The sequence below is a fragment of the Tachyglossus aculeatus genome, chromosome X4, assembly GCF_015852505.1.
Source record: "Tachyglossus aculeatus isolate mTacAcu1 chromosome X4, mTacAcu1.pri, whole genome shotgun sequence".
Lineage (NCBI taxonomy): Eukaryota > Metazoa > Chordata > Mammalia > Monotremata > Tachyglossidae > Tachyglossus > Tachyglossus aculeatus.
Window position 1 is genome coordinate 37774703 of NC_052098.1, and position 23047 is coordinate 37797749.

Sequence of the window (23047 nt, forward strand, 5' to 3'; positions counted from 1 at the left end):
CAGGACAGCGACTCACTAAGGAATCAACAAGTATCAACAGTCCCCTATCAACGACTAAGGACTCGATAGTGCGACTTGCCCATTCACTCCTGCAGACGCTTTAATGACTCGCTAATGGCAGCTGAGAATTTGTTGGATTCCCCCAGCTGGGAGCTGCGGAGTCATCCCTTCTCCCCAATGACCTGGCCACCTACTTCATCAACAAAATGGACACTATCAGGCGTGATCTCCTGAAAATCTCCCTTGCCCCTCTCCAGTACCTCCCCTCTCCTGCCCCCTTTTCAATTCTCCCACCTTTCCCAGCAGTATCTTTAGAGGAAATCTCCTGCCTTCTCTCAAAATCCACCCCCTCCACCTGTGCATCCGGACCCCATTCCTTTGCACCTCAACAAAACACTTGTCCCCTCCCTTCTTCCCTCCTTAACTGCCATCTTCAGCTGTTCACTTTCCAATAGCTTCTTCGCTACTGCTTTTAAACATGCCCATATCTCCCTTTCCAAAAAAAAAAGAAACTCGCCCTTGACCCCACGGGTCCCTCCAGTTGTCGCCCCATATCCCTCTTACTATTCCTCTCCAACTTCCTTGAGTGAGCTGTCTACAACTGCTGCCTCAAGTTCCTCTCCTCCAATTTTCTCCTTGACCCCCTCCAATCTGGCTTCTGTCCCCTTCACTGCACAGAAACCACCCTCTCAAAGGTCACCAGTGACCTTGCCAAATCCAATGGCCTCTACTCCATCCTAATCCTCCTTGACCGCTCAGCTGCCTTTGACGATGTCGACCACCCCCTTCTCCTGGAAACATATCCAACCTCGGCTTCACTGACAGTGTCCTCTCATTCATTCATTCATTCATTCAATCGTATTTATTGAGTGCTTACTGTGTGCAGAGCACTGTACTAAGCGCTTGGGAAGTACAAGTTTGTGACATACTGGTTCAACTCTCCTGGTTCTCCTCCTATCTCTCTGGCCACTCATTCCCAGTCTCCTTCACGGGCTCCTCCTCTGCCTCTCAACCCCTACCTGTGGGTGTCTCAACCCCTATTCTCCATCTTCACCCACTCCCTTGGAGAATTCATTTGCTCACACAACTTCAGCTACCACCTCTATGTTGATGATACCCAAATCTACATCTTCAGCCCTGATCTCTCTCCCTCTCTGCAGTCTCACATTTCCTCCTGCCTTCAAGACATCTCTACTTGGATGTCCTCCAGTCACCTCACACTTAATATAGCTAAAACTGAAATTCTTATATTCCCACCCAAACCCCATTGTCCCATTCACTTTCCCATCACCACCATCCTTCCTGTCTCACAAGCCTGTAGCCTTGGCATTATCCTTGACTCTTCTCTCTCATTCAACCCACATATTCAAACCATCACTAAATCCTGTCAGTTCTACCTTCACAACATCGCTAAAATCCACCCCTTCCTTTCCATCCAAACTGCTACCACAGTAATGCAAGCACTTATCCTATCCCGCCTTGATTATTGTATCAGCCTCCTTGCTGACCTCTCTGCCTCCTGTCTCTCCCCACTCCAGTCCATACTCCACTCTGCTGCCCGGATCATTTTCCTTCAAAAATGTTCAGACCGTGTTTCCCCACTCCTCAAGAAACTCCAGTGGTTTCCCATCCACTTCCACATGAAACAAAACCTCCTCACCTTCAAAGCAGTCCATCACCTTGCCCTCTCCTACCTCACCTCACTACTCTCCTAATTCAACCCAGGCTGCACACTTCATTCCTCTAATGCTAACCTTCTCACTGTACCTCGATCTTGTCTATCTTGACGCCAACCTGTCCCCCACATCCTACCTCTGGACTGGAACACCCTCCCTCCTCATATCGGACAGATAACTGCTCTCTCCCACTTCAAAGCCTTATTGAAGGCACACCTCCTCCAAGAAGTCTTCCCTGACTAAGCTCTCCTCTCCTCTCCTCTTCTCCCACTCCCTTCTGCATGACCCTGACTTGCTCCTTTCATTCATCCTCCCTCCCATTCTCACAGCACATCTGTTATTTATGTATGTATGTACGTATATGTATATTAATGTCTGTCTCTCCTTCTAGGCTGTGAGCTCATTGTGGGCAGGGAATGTGTCTGTTTGTTAATAATAATAATAATAATAATAATAACGGAATTTGTTAAGCACTTACTATATGCCAAGCACTGTTCTAAGCGCTGGGGTAGATACAAGGTAATCAGGTTGTCCCACGTGGGACTCACAGTTTAATCCCCATTTTACAGATGAGGTAACTGAGGTACAGAGAAGTGAAGTGACTTGCCCAAAGTCACACAGCTGATAAGTGGCAGAGCTGGGATTAGAACCCATGACCTCTGACTCTCAAACCTCGGCACTTTCCACTAAGCCACGTGCTTGTTGTTGTATTGTACTCTCCCAAATGCTTAGTACAATGCTTGGCACATAGTAAATGCTCAATAAATATGATTGAATGAATGAATAGTGTCTGCGAGCTGTCCTTCATCAGGTAGCCTAGTTTCACTCACTGCCATGAGGTGGACTCCATATCTGGCTAGTTCATGAGCACTGAGTTCTGTCCTTATTTGGGGACACCGGTTTGCTCCATGATACAATGATCCTTTCCTTTCTATTCATTAGTTTTCTATCTGTCATTGCACTGCAAAATTAAAGAGCACCAGACACAGTCTTATAGTGAGACAGCTTTTCTAGCCCTTTCTCCACCTGGGTGAGCAGTATGTTCCTAAACAGGGATGCTCAGTTACTCATGGTTTCACCAAACACCACTGTTGCCTCTTTGGCAAACTACTGATATCGCAGGTCACCTAAGTGCATAGAATTTTTGTTTTTTGTTTGGAGGAACGTTGTGGGGTTTCCAGTACTGATGATGGAATGGACTAACCCATCCACAACCTCACCTGGTTCTCCAGGGTCCAACGGCAACATCCTAAGACAGTTGGCCAGAGAGCAACTCTCTTTTCCCCCTTCTGCATTAGACACTGCTATGTTCTCAATCGCTTCACACATCACTGTAGAATGTATCACTCACTTCTGCCATTGGAACCATTGGAATCTTTGCTATTTACCAGAGGAAAGGCCACAACCCCAGCAATTTAGGTGGTGGGCGAGGAAGAAAACAAAATAAAAACAAATACAAAAGGCTCATTACTCTCCACCTTCTTGCTGGCAGTACAACTGATGCATTAAGAAAATAGCATCCAAACCATCACGCCGCTAAATAAAACCTCCTGGAGAATGAAGATAACTGAAAGAAGCCCTTTTGAAACACAGAGCTTGGCTACAAGTATCAACATGAATTAGTACTGGTGTCTTTTTAGAGAAACTGTCGATCAAGGGCCATCAAGACTGTGGGTATGGCAAGGAGAGACCAGCAAGACTGGTTTGATATAAATGACTCAGATTAAAAAAAAAAAAACTACTAGCAGCAAAGCAAGAAATGCATCGACAACGCCTTGCAGCTCCTTATGACTGTAACAAGAAGGGGTTGACAAACACTTGTGACAGGACAGGTGGATTAAGCTCAGAAATATGCATAGTCAGTGGAAGGATGCCACAAGCTGAAAAGATCCAGGGATATCCTGATGGTCACCAGCTCAAGACTATGACTCATTATTAAAGAAGCTACACAGCCCCATCCCTGAACCTCTGGATGACTGAAGAGTGCAGATGGCTGTGCACTTGCCACGGACAAAGATAATTTTATCTAGATGATAAAAATACCAAGCGAACTCCTGAACATGTCCTCCACCACTGAAGAGGAGGTCCTTTGAAGCTTAGAAAAGTGGCAAAAGTACAGAGGTCTAACTCTAGCTTTGACTTTTAAAGAAGCAGCTTCCACAGTCAAAACCATGAAAAATGGCCAAGCAACCGGATCTGATGGCATTCTTTTAGAAATCGAAAGCCAAGAGGGGGCCTAAGACTTAAACCAAAACAAGGCCTATTCCTCAAAGAAATGCAACAGTGCAAATGAAGCAGTGTGGCCTAGTGGAAAGAACATGGGACTGGGAGGCATATGAACTGGGTTGTAATCCCAGCTCTGCCACTTGTCTGTTGTGTGACCTTGGGCAAGTGGTTTAACTTCTCTGGGCCTCATTGTCTTGTCTTATGTGGTCGAGTCATCTCTGACCCATAGCGACTCCATGGATACATCTCTCCCAGAATGGCCCACCTCCATCTGCAATCATTCTGGAAGTGAATCAATAGAGTTTTCTTGGTAAAAATATGAAGTGGTTTACCATTGCTTTTTTTCCGCACAGTAAACTTGAGTCTTTTCCCTTAACTCTCTCCTATGCTACTGCTGCCCAGCACAGGTGAGTTTTGACTTGTAGCAGATTGCCTTCCACATGCTAGCCACTGTCCAAGCTAGGAATGGAATGGGAATGCCTCTGCTTGACTCTCCCTCCCCTAATTGAGACTGGTAGAGTACTGGGAACTCTTCAGGTGCTATCCTGAGAGAGTGGGCCTCAGTAACCTCATCTACAAAATGGGGATTAAGACAGTGAGCCCCAAGTGGGACATGGACTGTGTCCAACCTGACTAGCTCATGTCTACCCTAATTCATTCATTCATTCAATTGTATTTATTGAGCGCTTACTGTGTGCAGAGCACTGTACTAAGCGCTTGGGAAGTACAAGTTGGCAACATATAGAGATGGTCCCTACCCAACAGTGGGCTCAGAGTCTAGAAGGGGAAGACAGAGAACAAAACAAAACATATTAACAAAATAAAATAAATAGAATAAATATGTACAAATAAAATAGAGTAATTAGTACATACAAACATATATACATATATACAGGTGCTGTGGGGAGGGGAAGGAGGTAAGTGGGGGGGATGGGGAGGGGGAGGAGAGGGAGAGGAAGGAGGGGGCTCAGTCTGGGAAGGCCTCCTGGAGGAGGTGAGCTCTCAGTAGGGCCTTGAAGGGAGGAAGAGAGCTACCTTGGCGGATGTGTGAAGGGAGGGCATTCCAGGCCAGCGGGATGACGTGGGCTGGGGGTCAATGGCGGGACAGGCGAGAACGAGGCATGGTGAGGAGATTAGCGGCAGAGGAGCAGAGGGTGCGGGCTGGGGGCTGTAGAAGGAGAGAAGGGAGGTGAGGTTGGAGGGGGCGAGATGATGGAGAGCCTTGAAGCCGAGGGTGAGGAGTTTTTGCAATGCTTAGTACAGTAATGCTTAGTACAGTGTCTGGCACATATTAAGTGCTTAACAAATACCATAAAAAAGACTTCAGGGAGGCCACCATGATCACCAGCTTCAGGGAAGAGGAGGGAGCTGACTGTGGAAATTAATGGGGCTTTCCAACATCAAGACTCCTCCTGTACTATCTACTGAAGGATAGTCAGTCCATCAGTCATATTTATTGAGCACTTACTGTGTGCAGAGCACTGTACTAAGCCCTTGAGAGAGTACAGTATAACAATTCAACAGACACATTCTCTGCCCACTTGGAACTGACAGTGTAGAGGAGAGCATTAAACCATGCACTAATCACAACTGTGGGTCCAGGCCAAAACCCAGCATAGCAGATGTGATCTTTGCAGCACAAGGGAGGAAAAATTCAGAGAGCAACAGCAATCTATACTGTTTTCACAAACCATACAAAGGCATTTCACCCCATCAATCAACCGGAGGCTCTGGAAATTGCTAAGCAAAATTCAGCTGTCCTGAGAAGCTCACTAAGCTTCTGAAGCTACTCCATGGTGGAATAGTCCAACGAGTCTGAGTTAAAGGTGTTCTATCTGATCATTTCCCCATCGTTGTCTCAGAAGGAAGCAGGGTTGGGTGGAGGGTTCACTCTTGCTTAAACTACTCTATGTAATAATGCTTGTGGTTGCAACATGGAATCTGAAAACTGGAGTCAGAATGTGATTCCAATCCATTGAGAAAATCTTCCAACTCATCCAGCTATGAGCATCATCAAAAGTCTTCAAGGAAGGCACCCAGGAAATGTCATATGCTAATATCAGTATTGCTGAGATACAAACAGAAGACATGTGGATGATTTATGGATCACTTTTCAGAGTGAAATGGCCAACTAAGCAAGCACAATTTGGGGCCACACAGAACTTAATGCTGTCACTGAATTGTGGTTTTTTATTTGCTTGTGTGGAAATTTATTAAGTCTTTGGCTTCTTAAACCCCAGGGCGATACAGTATATTTCACTAAAGTGGTTTACCAATTCTGTTGTATTGTACTCTCCCAAGTGCTTAGTACAGTGCTTTGAACACAGTGAGCACCCAATAAATACCATAGGTCAATTGATTATTGATTTTGTTTCCAGACTAAGCTCAACTCATTCTCCTTGGCTATTGACTACCTCCAGAGGAAGAGACGCTCTTTTCTCCATCTATTCCTGAGGAAGGCCACTTTCTCCTCTTCTCCTCAGCTCTTGCAAGGTGCTAGGCCGGTCTGTGGGAATCAGTGTCCTGCTCCACAAAGAGTCACTCTGGGATCAATATCTGCACATCGATCCATAAGTTCAGAACAGAAGAAGGAAGCTGTTGTTGGGAGAGGGTGGAGAATCCTGCAATAACTGCATGGCCCAAGCTATCACACAATGACAGCTGAATGAACACCAGACTAAAGGGTAGAAGGGCACTCCCACTCTTAAGTTGGCTGGGAAACAATATTAGGGATGTGGCTCAGACTATGAAGGGACACAGAGCAGCCCCAGTGGGTTAGCCTTGACCCAGTCTCAGGCTTGGCCCCGATCCAGAGGACCTCGTAAGAGACCAAGGAACTTTCTGACCCGGGTATTTGGCGTTCTATATGGAACTCTCAGTACATTTTCCAGAGGGAATCAGATAGCACTTGAATTCCCTGGGCATGCCCCAGGCTCATCTGGTGGGCCAGAGGCTCTTCCCTCTACACTGTAAGCTCCTCAGTGGCAACTCTGTTAGAGTGTACTTTCCCAAGTGCTTAGTACAGTGCACATAGTAAGTACTCAATAAATACCACTGATTGACTGATTCCAGTTTGAGGAGGATTAGGCCAGATCCCCTTAGCTCCCTCCAAACCAACCTGGTATCTAGAAACATCTTTCAGGCCCCTTTACCCAGTCCTCCCATCTGCCTCCCCAGAACATCAAATGATGTCGGCTCCCTTATGATAATAGTAAGAATAGTGGATTTTTTTCCAGCCTTACCATATAACAAGCACCATACTAAATGCTGGGAGACGTACAAGATGATCAGGTTGGGCACAGTCCCTGTCCCATACACAGTCTAAGTAAGAGAACAGGTACTGAATTCTCATTTTGCAGATGAGGAAACTGAGGCACTGACAAGCAAAGTACTTTGTCCAAGATTACACAGCAGGTAAATAGGGGAGCTAGCATTAAAACGCAGGTCATCTAATGCCCAGGCCCATGCTCTTTCCAGTAGGCCATACTGCTTTTCTTCTTTCCTCACCCCTATCTGGGGGTGGGGAGAGAGGAAAGTGATTTGGATTAGGGTTGGAGCACTCAAAATGAAAATTTAATCCAGTTCAAACAGTCCATAGGCAGTGGCAATGCTTTTTTTTCCCCTAAGGTGGAAGAAAAAGTGCTGATAGACCCATGGATTATTATTGGATTTTCAAATCGACAGAACAGCTAGAAGGGCGTTTTAGTCAGAAATTGATGATTTTGATTTGAACAAATGCATCACTCAAGACAGAAACATTCCATTCTAGTATACTTAGAAATAATAAATAACTAATTGATCTTTCCAGAACTTTCCAGATTCACAGTGGTGCTCTTTGTATGGATAAAAGCAGAGATCACATCTTTGGTATGTTAGGAGAACTCCACTGTGTTCTTTCTAGACTTCAAACTGTGTAGGAGTTTTATCATCATAGAGCCCAAGAATAATCACCCTGACATTTGGAGAAGCAGAGTGGCAGAACTGGCATTGGAACCCAGCCCCTCTGAGGCCTGTGCTCTCAACTGATGATCTTACACCTGGCCTGGTGGAAAGAGCATTGGCCTGTGTGTCAGAAGACCCTGGTTCCAATCCAGTTTGGCCACTTGATGTTGATGGTATTTGTTAAACACTTACTATGTGTCAAGCAGTCAGTCAATTGTATTTATTGAGAATTACTCTGAGCAGAGCACTGTATTAAGCACTTGGGAGAGTACAATATAACAATATAACAGACACATTCCCTGCCCACAACGAGCTTACAATCTAGAGCAGGGATGCAGTTTTCTAGGCACTGGGGTATTCGTTCATTCATTCATTCAATTGTATTTATTTAGCACTTACTGGGTGCACAGCACTGTACTAAGTGCTTGGGAGAGTACAATATAACAATAAACAGACACATTCCCTCCCCACAGTGAGCTTACACAAACTGTTCAATACATGGGACTCACAGTCTTAATTCCCATTTTACAAATGAGGCAACTGAAGCTCAGAAAAGTGAAATGACTTGCCCAAGTTCACACAACAGACAAGTGGCAGAGCCAGTATTAGAACTCAGGTCCTTCTGACTCCCAGGCCTGGGATCTATCCACTAGGCCATGCTGCTTTGCCTGCCTTCGGTGGGACTTCGGTTAAGTCAGTTAACTTCTCTGTGCTTCTGTTTCCTCATCATCTAAAATGGGGATTCAATACCTGTTCTCCCTCCTGCTTAGACTGTGAGCCCCATGTGGGACAAGGACTGTGTCTGAACTGATTATCTTGTATCTACCACAGTGCTTAGTACAGGATTTGTAAGTGTTTTACAAACACTCCAATTATTTTTATCATTATTATTATTATTACTTCTGCCTCTAAAGCAAAAGCACTTTGCTTCCATCACAGATGATTACATCCCACCATTGACAAATAGCAACCAGCAAAGATTTTTTTTAAAAGGGATCTGAATAGACTTATTGCAATGTTACCAGGAGGAGAAGCGTGGCCTAGTGGAAAGAGCATGGGCCTGGGAACCAAACAACCTGGGTTCTAATCCAAGCTCTGCCACATGCCTGCTGTGTGGCCTTGGTCAAGGCATTTAACTTCTCTTTGACTCAGTTACTTCGTCTGTAAAATGGGGATTCAATACCTGCTCCCTTTCCTACTGAGACTGGGAACCCTCTGTGACAGGGACTTGATTATCTTGTATTTCTCCCAGTGGTTAGAACAGTAGTTGGCACACAGTAATTGATCAGTCATATTTATGGAGTGCTTACTGTAGGGAGAGCACTGTATTAAGTGCTTGGGAGAGTATAACCTAACAGAATTGGTAGATACATTCCCTGCCCAACAATGAGCTTACAGTCTGGGGCAGGGGGAGGTGCAGACATTAATATAAATAAATGCATTGCAGATATGTATGTAAATGCTGCGGAGCTGAGGGAGAAGTGAATAAAGGGTGCAAGTCCATGCATAAGGGTGACAGAGAAGGGAGTGGGAGAAGAGTAAGTGCTTAACATGTGTGTAAATGCCACAATTAATTACCAAACTCTGACAAGCTAATCACTTCCAGATGTGTGTTCTAGTCTCGAGTCAGCTTTGGTTTTCCATGTATTCTAGTATGAGAGGGGTACTTTCATCTTCAATTTCCAGATAGCTTGACACTTCCTTTCAGGCCCACAGGTTTAGACTGTGCACAGCATTTGCCCTGCTCTAGATCTCCCAGGCAGATATTTGTAAGAGTTCAAAGTTGCAAGGTAGGGTAATAAAATTCAACCAGCTGATGAATTCAACAAACAGCACTATTTAAAAATACCGGTCACATGATGTTTGGCCAAGACCAGGGCGGATCACATTTCCAAACATGGTTAAACAGCAGAGTACAATTTTCCTCAAGCACAAAAATCCTGTTCTTGAAACTCATCATGTGCTGGGTAAGTTGAACACTACCATTCTCTATTTATTTCTTAGAGCTCAACATTATTCTGGTCAGAAAGCAAGATTTGGGCTGTGTGGGGAGGAACATAGGTTCATTATTCTTGTTCTGTGTTCTGCTGTATAATGGGAACAGGCATTTCAATATGTTTGAAGTAGCATTCCATAGAGCAAGCATAACTACGGCTGCACTCTGACTGGGGAGTTGCAAACTACCAGTGTCACTACTCTGTGAGGTTAGGAGGTCACTCATTTCTTGGAACGGAGGACTGAAAAGGATTTTGAACATGTTGGCAAAAGGCAAGCTATAATTTGCATCTGGAATAGTGATTCATGGTTGAAAGATAGGTCTTTGGGATAATAGCAACAGTAATAGGAGAGAATATGAAAAAAAACAGAAAACAAAAAAAATGCCTCAGATTTACACAAGTAGGGTAGTTTCTGTACTGGCGCTGTTCTATGCTTTAAAAATGATCTAGGGGAAGCTATCTTGCCTCAAATTCTTTGGGACTTTAATGGGATTTTGGTGGGAAGTAAGAGGGTCTAGATGGGATTCCCTGGGCTCTCTCCAAACCAACAAACTTCTGGGAGGGCTGGAAGGCCCAAGGGTGCAAGAACACCCCCATAAAACTAGACTCAGGGACAGCTGGTGCATTTGGGACATCCGTGGCATGCAGTCAGTGTCCCCTACTTTTGACACAATCACAGACTGCCCACATGTTCCCCTCTCCCCCCAGCCACCATCCTGCTGCACCCTCCAGATGCCCCCTTCTCTTTGCATCAAGGAAATACAATTAGTGCAATGGATTTTGTCCAGGTGGACAATGTGTTAAAAAAAAGTAGCTTGGAAGAGGGTGCAGCTGCACGACCTTAATTCCCTCCTCTTTCCCTTGGTTAAGGAAGCCCACCTGGGCCTGAAACTAACTGGCCTAATGGCCAATCTGGGGTGGAAACACCAGAACTCCTGACCTGTCTAGTATGAGCACAAATCTGGCCCATTTGCTAGCCATTACTAGACTTTCAGGCCCGGTATGCAATTTTAAATTAATACTTACTTGGCTTCTGGCTCACCCCCTAACTGGTATCTCTTGTGCAGTTTTTTTCTGTGAGGACTAACAAGTATTCCAACTTTATGAGGAAAGGCAGTGGCATCATATCCCTCATCTTTCCTGTGAAGTAGTTTGGAATCCATAAGAATTGAACAGCAGCTCTTTATTGGGACTTGTTTTCTGAAAAGGTCACCATTTGGTAAATTTCAACTGGACAGAGATGGGAGATGCAATGACATTTGACTCCTAGTTTTCTTCCAGCTCTTTGTTGGGTTGGGTGGCCTTGAAAGGGGGCATTCTCACCATTTCCGGGGTGAACCAAGGGTGACTTCAGTCAGCCCTGGGAATCTCTATTCTGGTGGGCGTTCCTTAGATTTCTAAGGGGATTTGGCTAGAAGACAAAAATATGGAGGGCAGGCAGGGGATGGAGATCAGGTTGAAAGCAAAGAGGAAAGTGGCAAGGGTGATGGAGATGAGACATTTCCAACCAGGTCTCTCTGGTTGTGGCTCTCCATACTAGAAGCAGGCCATTTGATGGCTCTTTCTTTTGTTTCCAGTCAGTCAGTCAATCATATTCTGTTGTTCACTCCCAAGTGCTTAGTACAGTGTTCTGAACATAGAGCTCAATAAATGCCACTGATTGATTACAAACACCATTAAAAAAAGAGAACGTTCCATGTGCTTTGGCTTAGTGGAAAGAGCATGGACTTGGGAGTCGGAGGTTATGGGCTCTAGTCCCAGCTCCACCATTTGTCAGATGTGTGATGTTGGGCAAGTCACTTAACTTCTGTGCCTGTTACCTCATCTGAAAAATGGGGATTAACCTTGTATCTACCCCAGAGCTTAGAACAGTGCTTGGCACATAGTAAGTGCTTAACACATACCATCATTATTATTTTAATTTTAAAAAGTGAACAATAGAAGCCAAATTGAAATTTGCCTTTGAAAATAAAAAATGTTGATGAGTTATCTTTGTTTTGGTCCTTTTTTATGGCAATCACAGAGGAAGGCCTACCTTCCTAAGTGACAGAGTCTCTCATCGGGAATGGTGGATGAAACTTGGTCCTTGAAACTTCAGCACATTCCCATAAAAGACAGAGAAACAGCCTGACCAATAACAGACATACTTCCCAAATGGCACACTTGGCTTTGATTTTTAGCTCAGAACTCCTTTGAAAATGAAGGGAAGAGAGATTTTGGAAAAGATTATTTACTAGAAACTGGATTCCTAAAATTCCAGACCTAAAAAGTCCTTCAAGAAATCGTCTGATTCAGCTCCCTGCCTCTATGCAGAGAATGATTTGACCATCTGAGAGCTCAATGACCCTAGATAATTTAATAACATCATGAGCAGAAGGATGGGTGGGCAGAGGATAGGAGTGATTCATCTTGACTTTGTGCCACCACTGGGATCTAGGCTCCTAGAAATGAACACAGCCACCTCTTGATTATCCACAGGAATGGGGGACAGGGAGAGCATGGATAATCATACAACGATCCCAAATCCTAAAGATCAAAATCCAGATAATCCACAAACCTCAATTTATCTACAAAGCTCAATCTCCTCCCCCCACCAAACCTTAAACAGAAAAATGGATGTGCTAGAGTTTCATATTATTTTATTTCTTCTGTGTCTCTCACCCTATCCTGGGAAAGATTTATGGCCCTGAAATGGTTCCAGGGAAGGAGAAAGAGATGGAGGAGGAAGAGGAAAAGCAAAGTTCAGGCATAATCCGGAAATGAAGTAAACTCAAGGGGCAGTTTTATAAACCAAAATCCATTTAAAGGAGCAGAACTGGAAAATGGTACTCCAGGAATTATTAATAACTACACTTAACCATGGGGCTATTGGGTTTAGTAATCATTTGTGTACATTTACATGCATCAATCAATCATGTAATCAATGGCATTTATTGAGTACTTACTCTGTGTGGAACACTGTACTAAGCACTTGGGTATACAGTACATTCCCTGCCCATAATGAGATTACAGTCTAAAGGAAAAATGGGTAGAGGGTAGGAATGATTCAGCAGAGCATCTACCCCTTGTGCCACTACTGCCACCCAGGTGGTCATGTGGTCTACTCGAAATTTAGAGAGAATACTCAGTGGTTGATGGACTTTATAAACAACCAGGGTAATTAATTATGGTATTTATTTACTCCTTACTACGTGCCAAACAGATTTGCAGACATAGTCCCTGCCCCACAGGGGCCTCACAGTCTTAATGGTAGGGGGAGATTGGTATCGGGACAGTTTTCCCATTTTACAGATGAGAAATTTGAGGTACAGAGATGTTAAGTGATTTGCCCAAGGATACACAGCAGGCCAGTGGCAGAGTTAGAATTAGAACTCAAGCCTCTTGGCTCCCAGTGCTGTGCTCTTTCCATTAGACCATGATGCTCCCCGCAAAACAATGTATACAGTGCTTTTATTTCCCCAAATACTTTCATATTATCTTATTCATGTAAGAGAGAACCTCCCCATATACATTTTCAAATTCATTTATAAATGCATGAAACCTCAGACAATTATTTTCCTTCTAGCTTTTTCTAAATGAGGGGAATGATTCTTTTTTATGTCCCTCACAGGAATTCTGTGTGGATTGGTGAGATCATATTTGCAAATTGTCCACAAAGCACTAGGTAAATACAGGACACTGCTGTTGATTTTGTGGTTGTGGTTGAGTGTTGCCTCTCATTCCTCAGTGTTTTCAACTTTTGTCTTTCTGTTATTCCATGGTTGCTTTCCTTCAGAGGGAGTGAATTGAATCTATAAATGCTTGGTATCTTCACTTATCCAATGGGGGTGGGGGAGTTGTAGATGAAGATGAGATGAGACGGAGCCTGGGGGTGTCATAAAAGATGAGACAAAGAAAAGAGGAGGTTTAAAGTAAATTCCCCCCAAATCAGTTCTTATGAGATTTACTTTTGTTTATTAAGATGAACCCTCTTCATAAAGAAGAGGAAAACATCTTCCTTGGATCAGACCCAGTTCAGGGGCTACACAGACCATTGGTTTGTTTCTCTCTCTTTGTGTCTCCCCATGGCTGAAGAGCAAAAGAAAGGAGATAAAACAAAACTGGTCTAATATGCTTCTGTTGAGTAGATTTGGCACAAGAAATTTGCACTTTTGGGTAAAAGAGGATAATCTGTGGATGTCAGTGATCCATAATTTATTTATTTATATTAACGTCTGTCTCCCCCTCTGTAAGCTCACTGTGGGAATGGAATGTGTCTGCTATATTGTTGTATTGTACTCTCCCAAGAGCTTAGTACAGTACCTTGCACACAGTATGCACTCAATAAATAAGATTGATTGATTCTTCTCATGCCAACCTACTCTCTGTGTCCTGTTCTCATCTCTCACACCATTGACCCACTTGCTCACACCCTCCCTTCTACCAGGAACTTCCTTCCTCTTCACATCCGGCAGACCACTTCAAAAATACCCATTTTCCCCTTCAACAGCTACTTCAGTACATCCTAGGCACTTGGGTGCGCTCACCCCCTCTCGCCCCCTGTGACACTTAGGTTTATATCTTTAAACTCTGTCCCTTCCCTCTACCTGTAATTTATTTTAGTACCTGTCTCCCCTGCTCAGTTATAAGCTCCCTGAGGGCAGGAATCCTCTCAGCTAACTTTATTGTACTTTTCCAAGTGCTTAACACAGTGCTCTGCAGAGTAAGTGCTCAATAAATACTATTGATTGATTAATTAACCAAAACCAGGAGTTTTTCCTGGGTCCATCCTACTGTACCACTTCTCATAAGACTTCCAGAACTGGAAGGTAACTCAGTGTCATATGGTTTAACCTCCCTTCTCCTGTTGTTAGGTGACTGCTCAGACTCTTCAGGACAAGATCATTCAGGGTGGAGATTCCTCAATCTTCCTTGCCCTAGGCCCCAACCCTGGAGACTCCAACTCTGTAAGTCCACCCTTGGCCTACTTCTGGCTTGAGAAAAAGCATCTGGTTACTCTACAGTTATGCCATGTCTTTTTGGCCTTCAGAAATGTTAAATGTATGGCAAGTAGGAGCCCTCCCCGAAGAAGCCTGAATCCCTGGGGGCTGCCAGTCATTGCAGGAGTGGAGGGTGCATGAGGGAAGAGTGTAACTTTTCTAATCTTTTGATCATGGACTGGGGTTGAAAGGAAACAAAAGGAGGGCTTTGTGACCTTGAGAAAGTTACTTCATTTCTCTGTGCCTCAGTTACCTCATCTGTAAAATGGGAATTAAGACTGCGAGCTCCATGTAAGACATGGACTCTGTCCAACATGATTAGCTTGTATCTACCCCAGCACTTAGTACAGTGCCTGGCACATAGTAAGTGATAAACAAAAGCTAAAAAAAAAGCAAACAAAAGAAGAGGGAATTATCATACTGGTCTGAGTCATCTCACCAGAGAGTTATCTAATTGCTCATATAATTTTTATTGTTTAATTGTTGACTGTGTTGAATGGTCTCCTAAATTGTGACCTCCTTGTAGGTGTTGAGTTTTATTCCATTTTTCCCTATACTTTACCCACCACTTAGTACCTACTTTGTAGGCCCTCAAATCAGTGATATTAACAGTGAGGTGAGGGTGGTAATGGCCATGACGTCAGTTATGGTAGCAGGTTTGAGTTCCTTCTTTAAGTAGAAGCATTCAGCTGGGGCTAGGGCCTCAATCAATCAATCGTATTTATTGAGCGCTTACTGTGTGCAGAGCACTGTACTAAGCGCTTGGGAAGCACAAGTTGGCAACACATAGAGATGGTCCCTACCCAACAGTGGGCTCACAGTCTAGAAGGGGGAGACAGAGAACAAAACCAAACATATTAACAAAGTAAAATAAATAGAATAGATATGTACAAGTAAAATAAATAGAGTAATAAGTATGTACAAACATATATACATATATACAGGTGCTGTGGGGAAGGGAAGGAGGTAAGGCAGGTGGGATGGCGGGGGGAGGAGGGGGAGAGGAAGGAGGGGGCTCAGTCTGGGAAGGCCTCCTGGAGGAGGTGAGCTCTCAGTAGGGCCTTGAAGGGAGGAAGAGAGCTAGCTTGGCAGATGTGGGGAGGGAGGACATTCCAGGCCGGGGGATGACGTGGGCCGGGGGTCGACGGCGGGACAGGCGAGAATGAGGCACGGTGAGGAGGTTAGTGGCAGAGGAGCGGAGGGTGTGGGCTGGGCTGTAGAAGGAGAGAAGGGAGGTGAGGTAGGAGGGGACGAGGTGATGGAGAGCCTTGAAGCCGAGGGTGAGGAGTTTCTGCCTGATGCGTAGGTTGATTGGTAGCCACTGGAGATTTTTGAGGAGGGGAGTAACATGCCCAGAGTGTTTTTGGACAAAGACAATCCGGGCAGCGGTATGAAGTATGGATTGAAGTGGGGAGAGACAAGAGGATGGGAGATCAGAGAGAAGGCTGATTCAGTAGTCCAGATGGGATAGGATGAGAGCTTGAACGAGCAGGGTAGCAGTTTGGATGGAGAGGAAAGGGCAGATCTTGGCAATGTTGCAGAGCTGAGACCGGCAGGTTTTGGTGACGGCTTGGATGTGAGGGGTGAACGAGACAGTGGAGTCGAGGATGACACCAAGGTTGCGGGCCTGTGAGACGGGAAGGATGGTAGTGCCGTCAACAGTGATGGGAAAGTCAGGGAGAGGGCAGGGTTTGGGAGGGAAGACAAGGAGTTCAGTCTTGGACATGTTGAGTTTTAGGTGTTGGGCAGACATCCAGTTGGAGATGTCCTGAAGGCAAGAGGTATAGAGGTCTCAGTTGGAAACAGAGAAGACCCCACAGAGATTTAGGCCCTAGGGACAGAGTGAGGAAGGCAAGGACACCGCTCGCTCTCTCAAGAGAAAACTCAGACAGCTTTTGGACAGGAGGGTTGAGAACTTTGGGCTGCGTGTCTGGGCCCAGTCAGGAGAGTGGTCCATAGGATCAAAAAGAAGCAACATGGTCTAGTGGATAGATCACAGGCCTGGGAGTCAGAAGGATCTGGGTTCTTCTCCTGGCTCGGCCAATTGTCTGCTGTGTGATTTTGGGCAAGTCACTTCACTTCTCTGTGCCTCAGGTACCTCATCCATAAAATGGGGATTAAGACTGTGAGCCCCATGTGGGACATGGACTATATCCAACCTGATTATCTTTTTCCTACCCCAGTCCTTAGTACACTGCCTAGCACGTAGTAAAGCACTTAACAAATACCATTAAACCCCGCCGCAAAACCCTGGCAGGAAGTGAAGAAAGGAAAGTGTTGCCTACTATCCTGGTCAGTGTCACCTCATTACTCTCTGCAGTTATCCAGCATTTTGAGTTTTATAATCTTAGTCAGAACAAAACAACTCCCAATCAGGGACCCAGTGGAATTTATGGGTCAACCCACGACTATTTAGAACACCTGGGTGGAGTAAATGGAAATACCCATTTCACAGATGAGGAAACCAAGCCCAGAACATTTGAGGGATTTGCCCACCATCCACCAGGAATTTCCCAGCCTTTATCCTTGCCCCAAGGTGTGTGAAGAACATTAGGGAAGGGAATGTCTGTTTGAAGCTTTTACTGACTGATCTTTAAGCCAGTTTATATTAGGCAAAGAGTTTGTATTTCAACTCTCTGAACTCACTCTACAAAATTGAACTTTAGACGCATTATCAGAGCTGTCATTTGCTCTGGCTACATTGAGTTTTGTGCTTTCTACTTTGATATGCCCAGGCACGAAGTTGAGGGTAGCAGTAAACCTGGAGGGCCTGGAGGAATTTGCCCAGGATAAAGAATAAAGGACTATTAAGGCGAGAGCAAGCTTATCTGTAGCTTCTGATGGGGTGAAAACCTGTCATCACCAGGGAGTCAATGTCCACTCTTGGAGCATTCCAATCTAGCTCAGAACACTACTCTAATCACTTGGGGAGTTGTAAAGAGATGGTATGGCTCCTATCCTCATCACCACAGTGGCCTAGTGGATAGAGCATGGGCTTGGGAGTCAGAAGGACTTGAGTTCTAATTTCAACTCTTCCTCTTGTCTGCCATGTGACCTTGGGCAAGTCACTAATTTCTCTGTGCTTCAGCTACCTCATCTGTGAAATGGGGGAATGTTTCTGGTTGGGGGGAAATAGTCCCTTTAGTAGGGTGTGAGGGGGCCTGCTTCTGTTTATTGGTCTGGCTGCTCCTGCATGGGCTACCAAGAAAGGAGGTGGTGAGCTTCCACTTAAGGGCCCATGCCAGCTCTTTTCAATGGTGCTTGTTAAGCATTTACTATTTGCCAGGCAACTGTACTAAGCACTGGGGTAGATGCCCATTGTGGGCAGGGATTGTCTCTATTGCTGTATTGTACGTTCCAAGTGCTTAGTACAGTGTTCTGCACACAGTAAGCACTCAATAAATACGATTGAATGAATGAATACAATATAATCAGGTTGGACACGGTCCTTGTCCCACATGGGCTCACAGTCTTAATCCCCATTTAACAGATGAGATAACTGAAGCACAGAGAAGTTAAATGACTTGCCCAAGGTCACAAGGAAGACAAGTGGCAGAGCTGGGATTAGAACCCAGGTCCTTCCGACTGCCAAGTCCATGCTCTATCCACCAGGCCACACTGCTTCTCAGCTTTAAAATGTATGGCTTGCCACATTCAGTTCCCTTCCAAATTCTCTCCTCCACCTACCCTCCTCCCCATCTCTCAGACACACAAACTTGACATTATCCTGGACTCCTCTCTCTCTTCCGATCTCTACTTCTGGCTCAAGAAAAATCATCTGGTTACATTTTTTAAATTTGGCCTTTGGAAATGCTAATGTATAGTGTAAGCCTGATGTGGGCAGGGATTCTCTCTATTGCTGAATTGTACTTTCCAAGCGCTTAGTACAGTGCTCTGCACACAGAAAGCACTCAATAAATACAATTGAATGAATATAGCAAGTAGGAGCCCTCCCTGAAGAAGCCTGAATCACCCAGTGCTGCCAGCCATTGCAGGAGTGGAGGATGGATGAGGGAAGAGTGTAACTTTTCTAATCTTTTGAGCTTGGACTGGGGATGAAAGGAAACAAAAGATGGGCTTTTTGACCTTGGGAAAGTCAGTTCACTTCTCTGGTGGATGAGGGAGGAATGTAACTTTTCTAATCTTTTGAGCATGGACTGGGGATGAAAGGAGACAAAAGGAGGGCTTTGTGACCTTGGGAAAATCGCTTTACTTCTCTGGGCCTCAGTTATCTTATCTGTAAAATGGGGATTAATACTCTGAGCCCCACATGGGACATGGACTCTGTCCAACCTGATTAGCTTGTATCTACCCCAGCACGTAGTACAGTGCCTGGCACAGAGTAAGAGATAAACAAGTCCCCTCCTCCCTCCCCCCGCCCCCTCAGGGCCTCAAGCAGTATAGAGGTCTCAGTTGGGAACAGGGAAGGCCCCACAGAGATTTAGGCACCTAGGGGCAGAGTAAGGAAGGCAAGGAGACTGCTTACTCTCTCAAGAGGAAACTCAGGCAGCGTTTGGATGAGAGGGATGAGAAGTTTGGGCTGGGGATTAAGACTGTGAGCCTCATGTGGGACAGGGACTGTGTCCAACCTGATTAGCTTGTATCTGCTCCAGCTCTTAGTACTGTGCCTGGCATATAGTAAACACTTAATGAGTCCCATAAAAGGAGCAGAAAGAAGCAGCATGGCCTAATGGATAGAGCATGGCCCTGGGAGTCAGAAGGATCTGGGCTTTCCTTCTGTCTCTGCCACTTGTCTGCTGTGGCAGTCTCAGTTACCTCATCTGTAAAATGGGGTTTAAGTCTGTTTTCCCCAATTCTCCTCCCAGAATTCTTCAAAGCTCCCTGGGGACTTCCTGGTGCTTGGGACTAGAAGCTGAGTTCAGGAAGTATAGTAATCTTGTAGGCCTGAGAACTAGATTCCTAACAAAGTTTACCCCTCCACTCCCCTAATATGGGAGCAACCATAAAACCTACCCCACTCCCCCCCCCCACCCTCTTATTGCAAATCCAATCTAAACACTAAAATCTGGCCATAGGTGTGTCCAAAACTTTTAATTCTAGAGCTTTGGGTGCCTGAGCCAGTCAACACAGCCTCCAGGTGGTTTGGCTCAGGACTCCATAGGCTGGGTCGGTAATATGCAGTATTCTTCTGAATTACAGGGATAAAATGGAGGAGGCAGTAGGGGGCAGACATGGCCACAGACCAGAAGCAATCACAGCCACCCAAATCCTCTCCTCCACCTACCACCTTCCCCATCTCTCAGGCACTCAAACTGGGCATCATCCTTGACTCCTCTTTCTCTTTCAATCTCCATATTCAGTCAGTCACCAGATCCCATCTGGGTTTTCTTTGCAACGTCTCCAGAATCCTCTCAACTCAAAGTTGGTCCAACCAATGTAACAACTGAATCAGCCTTTCTGCTTCCAATCTCTTCCCTCTCCAGTCCATACTTCACTCGGCTGCTCAGATCATTTTCCTAAAACCATTTTCTGTACCTGTCTCCCCACACCTCAAAAACTTTCAATGGTTGCCCAAGATAAAAATAATAAAACAAGAATAATCCAATAAATGATAAATGAACAGATATATAAATGATTGCTGAGAAATCTAATGAGATCACATGACCAGGAAGGTGTGTGTGTGGGGAAATCTATCAGGGAATGCTTCCTGGAGGAAGCAACTTTTTAAGGGGTGCTTTATGGGAGGGGAAGGCCATGGCTTTTCAGAGAAGAAGGCTGGCCTTCTTCATGTTTCTTCCTATGGAGCTGGCACTGGAAAGAAACCCACCAAACTGACAGAGGGAACAGCTGTGGGTTAGGGGAAACTTTTAAAGCTTTTCCTAGTCTGGGTTTGAGACAAGATCATTGCCCAGCCAACATTCTATTTCTAGCTCTTTCTACAAAGGGGCTGAAAATACCGGAGATAGCAACAAGACAAGCCCTTTAGGGCTCTATGGACCAATGATGTCAATTTCCTTTTCTACAGGGCTTTGCTGAGGAGAAATGTGAACTCAAAGAGGGAACTTACTCTGTCATTTTGTACGGTGACCTAGCAATTTTCCCCTTCTAAGGACCAAACAGGTACTTGTGTTCGCTGATCCCATCATTACTGGTCTGTCTCTTCTCCTGTCTCTGCTTCAGTCATCCACCCTCTCCTTTCCCATTTCTCTCTCAGTGCCTTTGCTTATCAGGAACTGTGTCTATCATCCATCTACAGGTAAGAAATCGTCATATTCCCTTGGGTAAATCTGTCCTAAACATTCTGCTTCTTTGGAGAAACCTGTTTCCTTTCCCTTATTCAGAGTACCCAGGAAGCAGGGATGGAATCCAGGCTTCTGGACCCACAGACCTCACATGTCATGTTTGCTCTCTATTTTTTCTGAATGTATTTCTTGCCCTCTTGGTCATGTTTCCAGCTTGTCGGCAGACTAATTAAGGTTGTGAGTTCAGGTCCCATATCCGGTTCTTTCTGTCCCTTAGCTTAAATATGACTTCCTAGAGTGAGGCAGGAGCCCAGAGCCATATATGCCGATAGCTGAAATCTGTCTTGCCTGGGTTCAGTATGTGTTTCAGGTTTACAAGTTCCAGGTGGTGAATTCACCAGCATTTAACAGGGGTTCATAGTAATTGCATCCAAACGGTCGTGGGTGACTGGAGCACCGTGGACAGTTTGAAAGGAGAGTTAAGAAGAGAGAGAGAGATTAGGAAATTGCAGCCTTACTGCATACTCACCTCAGAAAAACAGAGTTGACACTCTTGATCGGGCTGAAGGTGGACCCATTCTTGGATTCCTGCTGGCTGGGCTGGATATCAAAGTGGAAAACGGTGTCAGAGGAGGAATGCTTACTTCTCATCGTCGTAGCAACATCAGCTGCAAGGCCAAGAATAAACTCCAATATTTCCAGCAAGTCTCCCTATAAAAGGAGCAGGCTTCCAGTGTTCCAGGAAATGTGTTCTTGGTGTGACTCCCAATCCTGCCAGGGGCTTTATCAGTTAATGAGTAATGTATTAATATGCCATGAAGAAGTTATATTTTTAACCATGTTCCTTCACAGGGGAAGTAATAATTTCTAGTTAGGTAAATTAGGACTTCAGTTAAACTGATGATACTCAACTCATTTGGATATCCAGGAAGTTCAACTCGTTTGCCCTTAAGATTTCTAGAGATTGGGTTTCTGCAAGCTTTCTGTTTCATCAAGGAGAAGTGAGGTTGGGCAACAGGCCCTGGGTCCCTTCTGGCTCGGGTTTTCCCCTCAGCAGCCAGTCCCTGAAAGACTCAAGGAAATCTTGCCAGCAGCCTCCAGAAACCCCTAAAGAGGCAGGAAATGTGATAGAGCAGAGAGCTAGGTGATGATCTGGCAGTGGGTTATGATTTCAGGGGGAGGTTTTGTCTAAGAAAGGTTGAGGGAATTGAGCTAACAGCTCCAGGAATCACACTAAATCAGGCTTTTCTCACCTTTATAGATTAAGCGATTAAAGCAATTTGAAATTTGTTGTTCAAAGAAGAATTTAATTACCCCAAATTTGCCACAGGGTTTGGCACTTGAATTCATGCCCAGTGCACAACTATCATATCCATCCCTGACCCAACACAATTGAGTTTTAACACATGCCTGTAGCTGAATTCAAGGACAAACTGCCGGTGGATGGCAGGGTGGCAAATTTCACTTTGCTACCAAGCACACTGGATGTATTTTCACATGACATCTCATCCCACCCTGATGGGCACAACCCACCCGGTGACCACGTAACCCCGTTCTTGCTCCTTATCTCCATCACTCTGGGGTTCTTTTACCCTGCCTTGTCCTCAGCTCTTTGAAATCTCCATCCCTAGGCCTTACCAGAGTGATTCGGTCCAGCCCAGTGAGGATGAGGGCTTGGGACTGGCTGGGGGGCAGGTTTGCCAAACTGCTGAGAATGATTTTTACCAACAAATTAATTAAAATGACTGATTTTCAAACTTTTTTGCTGACAGAGCAGAAGTAATAGAGAGCAGGCATTCTTGGGGGGAAAGTGGCAGTGGCTGTTCCTATGGGACTAGCCAGCCAGACTCAAGACAAACTCTGTAAAAATCATTCCCAGCAATCGACAACACTGACACCCAGGCGCTTGCCCTTTTAAGTGAGGAGCTGGCGACAAATTGGCGAAGCAGAATTGGCATTGGATGGTGGCAATGGTGGTGATGACACCTATGGGATTCATCCTGCTGCCTTCCTGGTGTGTGGAG

General features: G+C 45.1%; 1 protein-coding gene, 1 long non-coding RNA gene and 1 other non-coding gene across 5 annotated transcripts in view; 1 reads left to right on the forward strand and 2 right to left on the reverse strand.

Annotated features, from left to right (window-relative positions):
* Positions 1 to 21709, reverse strand: part of GRAMD2B (GRAM domain containing 2B) — a 99349-nt gene extending 77640 nt beyond the window's left edge. For both annotated transcript variants that reach the window (XM_038769686.1, XM_038769685.1), the window contains exon 1: positions 21553 to 21709. In XM_038769686.1, coding sequence (XP_038625614.1) covers positions 21553 to 21674 — 122 coding nt within the window. In that variant the 5' untranslated portion in view covers positions 21675 to 21709. The remainder of the gene's footprint in view (positions 1 to 21552) is intronic.
* LOC119948467 lies at positions 4320 to 4457 on the reverse strand. The gene has a single exon (XR_005456860.1). It is a non-coding gene; the product is annotated as a small nucleolar RNA SNORA7 (small nucleolar RNA).
* LOC119947967 overlaps positions 9780 to 23047 on the forward strand; it is a 35762-nt gene continuing 22494 nt past the window's right edge. The window contains exons 1-3 of one of the 2 annotated variants that reach the window (XR_005456599.1): positions 9780 to 9811; positions 14695 to 14787; positions 20807 to 20901. This is a non-coding gene — a long non-coding RNA (uncharacterized LOC119947967). The remainder of the gene's footprint in view (positions 9812 to 14694; positions 14788 to 20806; positions 20902 to 23047) is intronic. The other variant, XR_005456600.1, reaches the window with a different exon arrangement.